This window comes from Acomys russatus, chromosome 16, assembly GCF_903995435.1.
Source record: "Acomys russatus chromosome 16, mAcoRus1.1, whole genome shotgun sequence".
Taxonomy (NCBI): Eukaryota; Metazoa; Chordata; class Mammalia; order Rodentia; family Muridae; genus Acomys; species Acomys russatus.
In genome coordinates, this window is record NC_067152.1 from 46,442,126 (window position 1) to 46,455,662 (window position 13,537).

Sequence of the window (13,537 nt, forward strand, 5' to 3'; positions counted from 1 at the left end):
CCTAGACTGTGTGTGTTTCGTCAGAGCAGCCCGGCCACTCTGGGGTGCTCTCTGCTGTGAGAGGCAGGCTGACTCTAGGCTTCTGTTCAGACAGACCCTGTGCAATGCCAGGGAGGGTACCGAAAACCTTCCTGTCTGTGCAGTTCTGACTGCAGCAGTGTCACTGACCGAGTGGTCTATTAAAGTACAGATTGACCAGTGTCCCAGGCTCTTCTCTTCCTTCCTCTGCTCTGGCGATCTGATCCAGGGCACTCTGCCTGGGTCCCTGGATCCCCTGACCACTTAGAAGAAGAGGGGGGTAGGTCCAGGGAGCCAGGAGGGCAGCCACCTCAGATGTGGGAGCAACAGCCATAGGCTATTACTAGATCTTTGCAAACGCATCTCTGAGATGTTTATTGTTCAATGCTGGAAACAGTGTGGGGACAGGGCAAGTCCAGCCAAGGCTACCCTTGGGGTCACACTGCCAGGCCCCCACCTGAAGACACCAACATGTCCTTCTGTGTCAAATAGATTCCCTGAGTAGAGGTGTTTCCTTAAGAGTGTCCAGGTGTCAGTGGCTTCCTGGAGTAGATGGCTCTTGCTGGCTGTCAGGCCAGGGCACTACCCATGACTTCAGGCCCCACCTGCTGAGGTTCCTGCAGTGCAGGCTGGGTCCCTTTCCAGGCCAGAGACTTCTCTAATTTGGTCTTAAAAAGCAATCCATGACCTGATGGCGGGCAAGACGGGAATGAGGGGTGGGTGGGAAGCCCAGGCTCCCACTGCTGCTGGGGGCGGGTGGGCTGCTTTCAGTAGGCACCTGCTCACCTGGGCAGTCGGCTGTCTCTCGGAACGCTCGCTTCTTGCAGCAGCCACGGCATAGGTTGAACACACACCTGTTGCCCTGTGTATAGGAAGCTAGTGAACTGAGGCCAGCACCCACACCCAGGCTAGATTCTGAGGCAGACAGCACCAGCCAGGCCCCAGCAGCATGAGGTGCCACCAGAGCACCTGTGGGGACTGCCCTGCCCACAGAAAAGCAGAGGGACAGCTCACCTTTGGATTCCCACACTGGTCACACTTGGCATATTTGGCTGGAAACAAACAAACCAAAACAAAAAGAGAGGAACAGCCGAGTGAGGTGAACACGAGACAGGCCACGGTGAGTCTGCCCTCCTCCTCTACAAAGTCCTGAGTGTCTAGGAGAGGCTAGTACCTTCACCCCATGTATGTGGGTCAGGCTCCTGGTGACCTCTCCAAACCTAGCCTAGCATGCTCCCAGTGACTGCGTGGAGACTGCCAGAGCCCTGTGCAGGGGTGACACACACCCAGGACTCAGCAGGACCTGACAGAGGCAAACCCCTCTTTGGTCACTTGAACAGCACCTAGCCAAGGAGCTTGTCCAGTGGCCTTGTCTGATGTGTAAGTACGGTTATAGCGACATACTACAGAATAGGGTTAAGGCCCTTCACAGTTCTTAGTGTCGGGCCCAAAGTCTGGTCTGGATTGTCCCCGGGGATCTGTTCTGCACCGAGGCACTAAACCGAGGCCTGGACTCCTATGTCCACTAAGGATGAAGAGACCCCAGGCAGCCTGCCCAGCTGCCCTGGCTTCAACAGCGTAGAGCAGCACTTACGCTTCAGGGAAGGGTCAAAGGTTTTGTGAGGGTTTCTCAGCTGTTTCTTCAGCTTATTCTTGGATAGCCCGTCCATGCTGCTCTCTTCTTCCTCTAGAGCGCGCTTGCTCCGACCACCACTGTTCTCCTTGCTCCCCTCCCTAGGGCTGAGGGAACAGGCAGGGAGCATAACCAGAGCGACCCTGAGACATGATCGGTTCACCAGACCTCGGGTCAGGATTCTAGAGGCACAGGAGCTGGATAACCATGGAGGCGCTGGTGCCAAGGACATGCATGTGTCTCCCGCCCAGCCCAAGTAGCTCTGTTCCTGGCTGCCCAGGCAGAGGGCTTGTCCCTGTACAGGACATAGGTGCAGCCCATACAGGACGGTGGCTAACAGAATTAAAGCCTTCCTGGAATGGCAGCTAAGGTTCAGGGGCCCAGGGTCTGTGACAGCAGGGGACAGTCTGACCACTTTAGAGATTCCAGGCCCAGGATCCACCTGTTACCCCAAGGACAAAGCCACTGGGGGCTAAGGGATCTTGGAGAAGTACCCAACACACAGCATCTCTCCTCTTCCTTCAGAGCAGGGACTTTGCCTGAGTGACCGGAGGGAAGGGCAAAGGCCACCTGTGCCCAGACGCCCACTGTAGCTGGCTCAGCTCACCCTGGACGGATGTAGGGCTGGCAGATCCAGTGGAAAGCAGGTAAGTTGCCAGCTGGCTTCGCTCCTTCTTGCTGCTTGGACATGTCCTCCTGCAAAGGCCCAAGGCCTGTCAAAGGCCCGAGCTGCTGGCCATTGCACCCCTGACTGAGCCCCCACCCCTGACTGAGCCCCCCCAGCCCTGACTGAGCCCCCACAGCCCTGACTGAGCCCCCAGCCCTGACTGAACCCCCCACAGCCCTGACTGAGCCCCCCACAGCCCTGACTGAGCCCCCCACCCGACTGAGCTCCCCCCCCCGCCCTGCACCTGCCTGGCACCGAAGCTTGAGTGCCTGGCTCACAGCGGCCACGCTCTCCAGGGTCTTCCCTTTGGCCAGCTCCTCTCGAAGTTCCTGATGCACCTGCAGCCTGAGGTAGATGCCTGTCACTCAGGCACGTGGTCAACATCCATTCCCACTGAAGTCCCTGTCCTCTGACTGCCAAGCCAGCAGCCCTCAGCAGTCGTGGTGGCGAGGGGTTTTGGGACAACTACAGAACAATCTGACAATGGCCAGAGAGGCACACTCTCATCTCCTCCCCAAGGAGCAACTCACGTGTGGTGCCACAGCTTGAAGAGATGGGCGCGGACGTAGGACAGTGGGCAAGGGCGCTCCTGCACAATGGCCAGGTACTCCTCGGCCAGCTCCCACACCGCAGGGCTCCGGCCCTCGAACAGGGCAGGGTTATGAAGATTCCCCTCTGGGAAGAGGGGAAGGAAGAAAGCCTAGAACACTCCCCTGGCCACTCAGGTCGCTGGCTAGCTATAGGGTTGGCAAGTCTGTCTGAGGGCTTGGTTTGGGCTCCTTGGAGCAGATAGGACAGCAAGCACCACCTCCTTAAACAGGTCCACACGGACAGAGCAAGGCTGAGGCACCCATTTGCTCACCTGCCGTCATGACCCCCTGCACACCCGTTTCCTGGATGCACCGCTCTACGTCCTGCAGGCACCGGATGTTCCCGTTGGCAAACACAGGGATTCCCACAGCCTTCCTGTTGGGGGAAAGAGAGGCCTGACCATATACTATGCCAGTGCAGTGCTGAGCCAGGAGAGACAGACCAGCCACCAAGTTCTATCTTGCAGAGACACCTTGCTTTCCCTCCTGGAAGCTGTGAGAGACTGGGCTTATGACAAGTCCACAAAGTCCAAAGGACCAGTGACTGCCCCTGACCCACTGCATTTACTCACCGAACTGCCTTGACGTGCTCCCAGGAGGCCGCTCCTGCCAGGGGCCCCTTCTGCTCCTTGGTGCGCCCATGCACAGTCAGCAGCTAGGACAGACCCACACTTGGTTCAACCCTGCATCACACACAGGTCCCAAACCAACTACAAGGGACATGCCCACGTTTCTCAGCTTCCCATGCTGTGGAGAACCAAGGCCACCCTGACACGATCTGCCCTGGCTGCAGCCTTCTGATAGCCCTGCCCCTCTGGAGGAGCCCCAGGCTACAACCAGGAAACACGAGTCAAGAGCCAGAACCCCAAGTTCAGGAGATACTGGGAAGAACTCAGGATGAAGGTGCTGAGGCGGCTCCTGCTGTTTCCAGAAGCTGCAAGGCTACACTTGACCAGGCTCAGCAGGCACGTGCGAGGAGGGACCGGTCTGCTACTCCATGACTTTGGCCTACTCCTCCAGAGACACCAGATACTGAGCTCACCTGAGGCGGTGCTGGCTGGTGACTGGAGCCTAAGATGTGCTGCTCCCCACACAGACAACACTCTGCAGCTGGGATGGCAGGCTTTGAGGTCTGAGACCAGAGTAGGTCTTAAAGAAGTGAGGTCAGGAGAGGCCCCCTGCCCTGCCTTCAGAAAATGTCTTTTCTGTAGCCCTGACTCAAGAACTACAGGAGAAGCAAGAGCCACCTCGGGTTTTGGAAGACTGTCAGCGGCAGACGGTGCTGGAATGTGAGGCCAGGCTGCCTGCTGGATCCCAACAACCACCCTGGGAGCCGCGGCCCTCACCTGGCAGCCAGCTTTCTCCAGCATCTGGGCGTACCGCACTGTCTTGTCAATCTCAGGGAAGACACGGATTTTGCACGTGACAGGAACGGAGAGTCTCTCATGAGCCAACAGAACTGACAAAAAAACATGGCTTCTGAGGGAACCGTGGTCCTACTCCAAGGTGGCCAAGCCCCTACATGCTAGGCCCACAGAACCAGACTAGCTTTGCTGTGTGGGTGAGAAGTGGCACCCAAGAGACATGGCTGCCTTCACAGGGCATTGGGAGCTACAAGGAGGACGGCCACTGCCCTAGCACTGGATGTCTGGTTCTGAGGGGACAGCTGGCATAGGTCAAGGGACTCTACAGTCACCTCGTTCCAGCAGGGAAAGTGGACCAAGAGCCCCTGGAGGGATCACCATGGTCCTCTCCTGAGCCCCAACCAAGCAGCCTGTCAGACTGTCAGGGGCTCCTTCGTGCGCGGACACAGCGGTGTGCAGCCAACTCACTCATTCTTTGAAGAAGATCCCACTCCTCCTGCAGAAAGGCGCCATAGTGACCTGCAAAGGGAGAGTGGCCCAGCTCACTCTTGCACCCACAGTATTATGAACAGCCTACTAGGCCAGCTCCTCAGAATACTGAGAACACACAGCTAGGCAGTGTGTGCCAACCTTTACATAAGATCCCCTAAATCAGCAGTGTCACTAGCTACAGCAGGGGTGAAAATGAAGTCAAACTGCCTCTCAGCCCTGACTTAGGAGCTCTGTTCAGCTGTCAAACTCAAAAGTGGGCCACACAGAGCACTTAAGCCACACAGCAAAAGATATGTAGTGCGTGCCTGGGGGCCCAGGGAGCCTGTGTGTGAGATTACTGAGCCATGGACCACCCATCAGCTGGCTATGTGGCCAGCAGAGTCTGGTCCCCGGTCAGGTGCCTCAGAGCGCTCCAGGAAAAGGGCTGCTTGCTGGCCACAGGTGCCCCCAGGCAGAGGCAGGGATTGACTCTCCCTATGTCCACCCATACCCAGGTTCCACAGAACAGGGCTAGAGCCTGTTTGGAGGCCCAGTAGACTTAGTACTGGCCTGGGCACATGTCAACATAAGACTGTAGATCTGACCTCACCTCTTTTTGCTATCATCTGTGGGCAGCCCAAGTTCAGGTCAATGGCGTCACAGTGGTCTTGCGCTAGGAGAGCTGCCTGGACAAACACCTCTGGGTCATTGGCACAGAACTGAAGAAGACATGAATGTCACCCATCGTCAGACTGAGCCTAGGACTCTCCCTCCCTAGGCCACCTAGCCCTGTGAGAAGGCCCATGGTGACTCAAAAAGCTATGGCCTTTCCACCAACACTTTTAGGAAGCGTCTCACACCACTGTACATATATATGTATATGCTTTCTTTCAGTGTCTCACAAAAGCCACTGGCACAGACTTTTTAAGACAGGGTTTCTCTGTTATCTGGCTGTCCTGGACTCCCTTAGTAGACCAGGCTGGCCTTGAGCTCAGTGATCTGCCTGCCTCTGCCTCCCGAGTGCTGGGATTAAAGGTGTCCGCCACCACACCCGGCTATGGCACAGACTTCTAAAGAACTGAGTGATACCTAACAGGAGGGGACCAGACTGAGGCAAAGCGTCACGGTGACACTGGTGCGGCAAATCCCTCATGTCATCCAAGGTGTCCACCAGGGCTTAGGCTAGTTCCCAGAGAAGGGCCCAGTTTGGGGGATGCTCACTCAGCAGCTGTTTGCTACTGCGTGTGTCAAGGCAGGACTGCAGAGACCCCAACCCTCCTGGGCATGAAAGCCATGTTCCCTCTGCCCACCTGCACAATGAGAGGCCTGTCCTCGGGGCACACTTCACAGTACAGGTTCTCCTTCCGATAGTTAGCGTCTCGAACGAAAACCTGGGCGTGCAGCATAGGGGTGTAGCACAGCTGGGCTCCGTGGCGGCGGCTCAGCAGTCTCCAAGCTAGCTCACTCTGGTCCACCATGGGCGCCACCACATGTCGAGCACCCCCAAGGGTACGGCTCCAAAACTCAAAACCTTGCAGCTTGGGCATCCTCTCCACACTAAGGGCAAAGAGCGGAGCAGGCTGTCATTTCAGCCACGGCATGCCACTACGCCTTGGGAGGGCACGAAGTCCAGCTCAAAGGGGCTGCCGGCTCCCCACACGCGCGCACAAGGTCTGGATAACCCGATGGCGACGGGCGACGTCTCAGCGGGCAGAGGGTCCAGCTGCCCTCCCCACCTTTCTAGCAGTGACCCTGACACATCACCCACCCTCTCTGGCCCGGACCCCCTGCTCTGCTATTAAACGCCAGCCTAGTGGAACCGGTGTGGGGGATAAGCAGGTCTGCGCCCGAACAGTGAATCCGCGCCCTTGAGGGCCGGACGAACCCACCGGGCTGCAGGAGGCCCGATGCCGCCTCGGGTCTGGGCAGGAAACGCGGCGAGCACGGCTGGGGGCCCGAGGCCACCACCGGACGCCGGCAAAGGGGCTTGAATTAGGGCTACTTCCCAGACGGTCGGAGCCGGCGGGGGCTCGGGAGGGCCTGTAGCTGCGGGCACGCTGCAAAGAAAGGGACACCGCGGCCCCGCCTTACCCGCAGCGCCGGCAGGAGGACCCGCAGGGACGCGGCGGCGGCCGCCAGGTACCACGGTTCTCACTCAGCGCATCTCCGCCGGAAGTGCCGGAGCCGGAAGCGCACTGCCAAGCCCTCCGCGCCGGCTGCGGTCCGGCTGCGAACAAAGTCCTCGGAAACTGCAGCTCAGAGCTGAGGTACCGGCACCGTGGAAACTGGAGCTGAGCAAGTACAGTCTGCGCATGGCCGGGGCCACGTCGTGCCTTCGAGACAGACGCCGTTGGGAGAGCTTTCCTCACACCTCTACACACACCACACCCTTCACTCCTCGGTGTATCCCACACACAAGGTGTAAATTCAGTATAACACCACAACAGGAAACAAGATAAGGAATTATTGCTTTATGTCATGGATAAGAAAGGCCCCAAGCCAGGCTTGGTGGCTCACGCCCTTAATCCCGGCAGAAGCAGGCAGATGGATGTGAGTTCGAGACTAGCCTGGTCTACAAAGTAAGTCTAGGACAGCCAAGGCTACACAGAGAAACCCTGTCTTGAAAAAACAAACAAAAAAGAAAGAGAGAGAGAGAGAGAGAGAGAGAGAGAGAGAGAGAGAGAGAGAGAAAGGCCACAAGAAGCCAGTCATTCTTGAGCAAGCTTCCTAGAGGAAAGAAACATGCATAAAGAAACAGGTCGTGGTGGTGTTCATCTATAATCCCAGCACTCGGGGAGGCAGAGGCAGAGGCAGGCAGATTTCCGTGAGTTCAAAACCAGCCAAGTCTACAAAATGAGTCCAGGGCAGCTTTACACAGAAAAGCTCCGTCATGAAACAGCAGCAAACAAAACCAAATCCAAAAACACTTTTTACTGATTCCTTGTGAGTGTCACATCATGCACGGCTAGGCTTGCTCATCCCCTCCCGCTGCCCTTTGCACGTGCACCCTCCCCCCAAAATAAACACACACACAACCAAAGAACAACAAAGCATAAAAAAATCTCATTGTGAAAGCTGCAGTGTGTCGCAGTGTGCCCGCCCCACGGCGTTTCTCTTTGTCCACACAGCTTCACCAGCCATGTTCGCTGCACTGAGTCATCGGTCTGACCCAAGATCTCTGGCTTCTGCGACACCATCAATCTTGTATCCTTATCTGGACTCTTCCGGGTCATCTTATTGTTGCTCTGTGACATGGAGATCCTGCAGCTTTGGATCTGCAGGACTGGCCCCATCACTCATCCCGACTGATAGACATTTTGGGATGGGCCAACCCAGAGCCCTAGATGTGGACCTGGGAGGGAGCTGAGCTGGGCAGCATGGCCTCTCCCTCAACTGCACCACCAGGGTGAGCTCTCCTGCTCTCACGCCCTCGGAGCTGACTCACCTCTGGCCATGCCTCTAGAGCCAGTTTCACTGTGCTGCCCAGTCAAGGCCTGGGGGCCACTCTCCCAAGTGCTGCAGCCTGTGAGGGACAAGGCCAGTTCATCTGCTCTCATGACCTCAGGGCAAGACCGGTGATGAGGGATGTGGGCGTCACCCCCACCTGAGGCCACCCAGCAAGGGGCGGGGCCAGCTGTGCACAGGCCGTGGACTTCCATGGTCTGCTGAGTAGCCACGGACTCAGACATGGCCCTCAGAGGCAATTCAGGCCGGGACTTTACCATGGCCTCAGGTGGCAGGGCTGGGCACTCACAACTGGTGGCTCCTCTCCACCCTCCAATCTCCAGTTCCATCTTTCTTCACAGTGCCCCCCCCCCAGCTGCTGTACCTCTTTTTTTTTTTCCTCCCATCTGACCACCATATCCTCTCACACTGTGGTGGCTCCCACTGCAGGCTGGGGATGGGGTTGGCAGGCCCTTGAGTGACATTCTCCATCTGTGCTACATGGCATGGCAGCAAGTGGGTGTCTTAGCGGTTAAGAGCACTGACTGTTCTTCCAGAGGTCCTGAGTTCAATTCCCAGCAACCACATCTCCTCTGGTATGCACAAAAACAAGAGTACTCATACAAACAAACAAACAAACAAACAAATCTATCTCTTAAAAAATAATTACAAAGAAAACCAAAGAAAGGGCTGGGGTGTGTGGCTGAGCTGGTGGAGGGATTGGCCAGCACACACAAGCCATCTCTCCAGCTCCCCCCCACCCCCCGCCTCCGCCCACGCCGCCCTTTCTTATTCTTTTTTTCTACTTTCCTCGTTTGTGCAACAGCCTAAATTTCCATTGCTTGTTGGCTACGGGGTGGACTGGAATTTCCTTCTGCTGTTTCCTGGGGTCCCCTTGGATGAGCAAGGGCATTCCTTGCTCTTAGGTTGGTCTGCTGCCTAGTGGAACCTTCCAGCACCGTTTGTCAGCTGAGGCATCACAAGCCAGCAGCAGCAGCAGCAGCAGCAGCAGCACCACCCTCTCCCTGCCACAAACACGGATGCTTCAAGGCACCTGAGAAGGGGCAGCCTGCGGTTTCCACTCATCTTTCTTGGCAGGAACTCACAATGTAAGGCTGGTTAAAGACACTGAGATGGTACACAGAGGGTACTTGGTGAGGAAGGACCCTGGCAGCCACTTGAACACAGAGCTGGGCGGTGAGCCTCTGGTAGGCGGCAGGGTAGCCCTAGGCTGGCCCTGGGGGAGGGAGCCTGGCCTTAGCTGCACCCATCTAGAGTGGAGCTTGCATCATGTGGGCAGCTTGGAGCAATAGGCCAAGGCGAGTGCCCCAGACTCATCTGGCAGATTTTCCTGAATACTGTTTCTCCTTTGGCTGAGAGTCCTCAGAGCAACTTCCAGGACTTTCAATGACTCTCTGGAGACTTTTCACTAGAAAAGGCTGCTCTGCTGGGGACAGTCCTCCGAACCCCTCCAAGTTCAATGTGACTCATGCTGCTGCTCAGGTTATGTTCAGGTTCTGCCAATGTGTGCCCACTTTGCTCTCATCTTCATTTTTTTCTTTTCTTATTTTTTGAAACAGGGTCTCACTATGTAGTCTTAGCCTGTCCTGGGACGTGATGCATAGACCAGGCTGTCCTCAGCCTCCCAGGGACCAGCTTGCTTCTTCCTGCCTGTGCTGGGGTGAGAGTGCATGGATGGCGTGGGCCACTGTGCCTAGACACAAACTCTTTCAAATAACGGCAGCTGGACTAAGCACTGTAGCCTGAGAATGGCTCCTTATTTCCCCCGCTTCCTCCCATCCACCCATCCTTCCTAACACACAGAGATGGCGTCATCATTGAGTCTTCTTGTTTGGTCTTGTTCTGCTGGCACAGGGTCTCACATGGCTTGGAACTTACTCTGTACCCCAGGCTAGCCTCAAACTTACAATGTCTTTCTTGCTTCCTCCGCCCAAACTGCTAAGATTACAGGTGTGCTCCACCATCCTGGGCTTACCTGTCTGTCCCATTTAATGTCTTGAAGTTTATGTTCGGTTTCCTTACTCATGGCACTCCTCCGGACATACATACAAAACCATTTGTTCTGTCAGCCACCTATGGTAGATATGTAGGCCATCGCCAATATTTTGCAATCTACACAGTGTTACAAAGTGTGTGTGTGTGTGTGTGTGTTTTGTAGGTGAAATCTGGACACTTTCCAAGAAGCTTGACCACGAGGTGATGTTTCTGTGTGCTGCCAAGTCTTCCCTGATACCCTTTGTTCTGTGCCTCCCACCTGGTGCCATGTTCTTGTCGCCTGCCTCCGCAGCGCTCTGTGGTCATGTTGCGACTGTGTCCCGCCTGACAGATAAGGAATCATCCTTGCTGAAACTATCATTTTTTATTTCCCTTATAATGAGAGGTTGAACATCTTTTTATATGTTTAGAGATCTAACTACTGGGTATTATTTTTGTTTATAAATCCCTCTTAAGCAGCTTCACGGAGGCATAATTAGTATTTTTAAAGCACATATAAAGTGACAATTACATGTTTACAGATATCCATATACACAAGTGAAACTGTTACGTCCGATAATGAAAGTGTATGTTGCGGCCCCCAGTTTCCCTGTGCCACTCCCAACCCTCTTCCTCCTCGCACTCCTGCCGCTGTTGACGTGTGTGCTTTTGTAGGGCTTCATAGCCATGGAACTGTGTCAAGTTCTTGTTCTCAGTCTGAGGTGCGTACCCCTTTCTTTCCATGGCTAAGCTGGGTTCTACTGTGGAATGCTCTGGAATGTGTCTCTCCACTCAGTGCTTAGGGATCTGGTTTCCCATTCAAATGGTTGCTATGAATGTTCTTGTCAAATCTTCATGTGGACAGAGGGTAATTTATATACCTAGGAGCAGAATGACAGATTGTATGTTTTTTTGAGGTGGATTTCATGTAGCCCAGGCTGGCCTCAGGTTCTCTATGTAGCCAAGGATGACTTTGAATCAATGATCCTCCTGTCTCTTCCACCCAAATGAGTACTAGGGTTACAGGTATGTGCCACCACATCTGGATTCATGTTTCAGTGTGTGTGTGTGCGCATGTGTCTGTGTGTTTAAGTGTATCTCTGTGTGTATGTGTGTGTAGGAAAGGCTTTATTTGGCTTATTCCTTCTAATCACAGTCCGTCATGAGAGAAAGTCAGGACAGGAACTCAGACAGAACCCTGGAGGCAGGAGCCAAAGCAGAGGCCATGGTGGACACTGCTTGCTGCCAGCGCTCGGCCATGAGCCATGGCCACACATTCTCTGTCTATGCCTTCTTCGGTGGCTGTTGTTGGCTTTGCATTACAAACTAAACCCCTCGTCCCTGGCGCCATCTCACCCATTCCAGTGAAGCATGCAAACGCTTTCCTCTTTGCACTTCTATTCTACGTATATGCCACCTGAATTATCTCATTGTTTTAAAATAAGGATTTATTGTGTGTGAAAGAGTGTTTGCCTGGATATGTGTCGCTTCTGGAGCTCAGAAAATGGTGTGGGATCCCCTGGTACTGGAGTGACAGACAGTTGTGAACCACTCAGGCCCCCTGCAAGAGCAGTCATTGCTCTCAAGCGCTAAGCCATTTCTCCAGCCCTCAGAATTGTCTTTCCTATTCCTCTGTGTACACTCAGAGTTACGTGACTTACTTTTGCTATTTTGACTCCATTTTCTTTTGAGGCAGGGTCTCATGTTGCCTCACACTCTCCATGTGCCCGAAGACGATCTTGGGCTCAGAAGTTCTTCCTCCACACTGGAGTGGCGGGAGGCCAGGCACATGTCACCAAACCCAGCTCTTATTTCAGTCATTAAGCATGAATTAGGGAGGCAGAGGCAGGTAGATCGCTGTGAGTTCGAGGTCAGCCTGGTCTAGAGTGAGTCCAGGACGGCCAAAGCTACACAGAGAAACCCTGTCTCAAAACAAAACAAAACAAACAAAGCATGAAATAGGGGACTAAGAGAAGAAAGCACTGTATTTACCCAGTGTGTTTTGCTGTCCCATTTTCTTCCTGATGTTTAAGGCTCTTTTGTTGGGAAGGATGTTAAGATTGGGTCTTCCTAACTTTGCTACCCAGGCAACCCTGGAGCCTGCAATCCTCCTGTCTCAGCTTTTGAAGTGTTTTTGTTTTACAAGTTTTTCGAGACAGGTTTTCACTGTGTCACAGCCCTGGCTGTCCTGGAACTCCCTCTGTAGACCACAGAGCTCCATGGGCCTCTGCCTCCCAAGTGTGGGACTAAAGGCGTGCGCCACCACAGCCCAGCCAATTTTCTTTCTTCAGTACTTGGGTCTCTCATGTCTAAAGCTCACCATTCAGCATCCTCTCTCTGCTGAGGTTTCCTGTGTTCACTGTCTTATTAAGTTCTTTATTCATCACTGCAGCACATGGTGCCCGCTGCTTTAGTCTTCTCTTGCCTGGGGTTATAGGTCATGCCACCTACCTAGCTGGAGTTCTTTCCTTCCTCGCCTTTGCCGTCCTCCCTCCCTGCCTCCCTCCCTCCCTCCTTCCCTCCCTATTTTCTGGTACAGGACCCCTCAACCATAGATGAGCACTCTACACTGAGCTACACCCAAGCCTGTCAAGTGCTGTCGGTTTGTTTTTCTTTCTTGGCGGACACCACGCAGGAAGAGCTGCAGTGGGCAGGTGAGCTTCCTGGAGACGGCCCACCATTTTGCACGGCTGTGATGGTTGTACCTTGGAGAGGCACGGCACCAGCGGCTTCGTCTCTGGATTCCCTCTTGCTGCTGCTGCTGCTGTGCCTTCTCATGTTTGTCAGGCTGCAGTCCCTACATATCTGGCAAGGTGTGGTGGGGCGTGGGGAGACCCTCACTGCCTATATTCTGGTGTGACTGCCTTTTGGGAGACATTCCCCTCATTTGGACAACCTTCCTGCAGATCAACATGAAGACGAATTTTCATAGAATAATATTGTTGGGCTGGAGAGTTGGCTTGGTGGTTAAGAGCACTGTCTGCTCTTCCAAAGGTCCTGGGTTCAATTCCCAGCAACCACATGGCAGCTCACAACTGTCTGTAACTCCAAGATCTGACACCCTCACACTAATGCACATACATTTAAAAATTAAATAAAAATATTTTTAAAAATGATATTGTTTAGGTGATTTAATATTTGACAAAACTCTTGATTTGATTTAAATAATTTTAGAAGGTTAGGTAGGTTAAGATGTTTTTGCTGGTAGCTCTGTTCTTTTGTTTTGATTTTTTGAGACAGGGTTTCTCTGTGTAGCTTTGGCTGTCCTGGACTCCCGCTTTGTAGACCAGGCTGGCCTGCCAGTAGCTCTGATGTAGAAAATCTTGAGGAACAATTTGAAGTTCTGAAAAGTGCA

The 13,537-nt window shown here is 54.1% G+C and overlaps 1 protein-coding gene across 1 annotated transcript; it reads right to left on the bottom strand.

Moving 5' to 3' along the window:
- Nucleotides 1-366: 366 nt before the first annotated feature.
- On the bottom strand, nucleotides 367-6,976 carry Dus1l (dihydrouridine synthase 1 like). Its single transcript, XM_051159245.1, has 14 exons — nucleotides 6,835-6,976; nucleotides 6,054-6,300; nucleotides 5,354-5,462; nucleotides 4,741-4,791; nucleotides 4,255-4,367; nucleotides 3,481-3,563; nucleotides 3,181-3,284; nucleotides 2,849-2,993; nucleotides 2,567-2,663; nucleotides 2,259-2,347; nucleotides 1,613-1,758; nucleotides 1,033-1,070; nucleotides 805-880; nucleotides 367-706 (listed from the first exon to the last, which is right to left on the bottom strand). The coding sequence occupies exons 2-14, from the start codon at nucleotides 6,288-6,290 to the stop codon at nucleotides 588-590; spliced, it is 1,407 nt and encodes a 468-aa protein (XP_051015202.1). The 5' UTR covers nucleotides 6,291-6,300; nucleotides 6,835-6,976; the 3' UTR covers nucleotides 367-587.
- Between the last annotated feature and the right edge of the window lie 6,561 nt (nucleotides 6,977-13,537).

Excerpts from the sequence above, each read along its gene's own strand:
- Dus1l (XM_051159245.1), bottom strand. The coding sequence starts at position 6,290 with ATGCCCAAGCTGCAAGGTTTTGAGTTTTGGAGCCGTACCCTTGGGGGT. Across the intron at positions 2,664-2,848 it reads TTCAAGCTGTGGCACCACAC|GCTGCAGGTGCATCAGGAAC; the intron begins GTGAGTTGCTCC and ends CATCTACCTCAG. Across the intron at positions 1,759-2,258 it reads CAGCCCTACATCCGTCCAGG|CCCTAGGGAGGGGAGCAAGG; the intron begins GTGAGCTGAGCC and ends CTGTTCCCTCAG.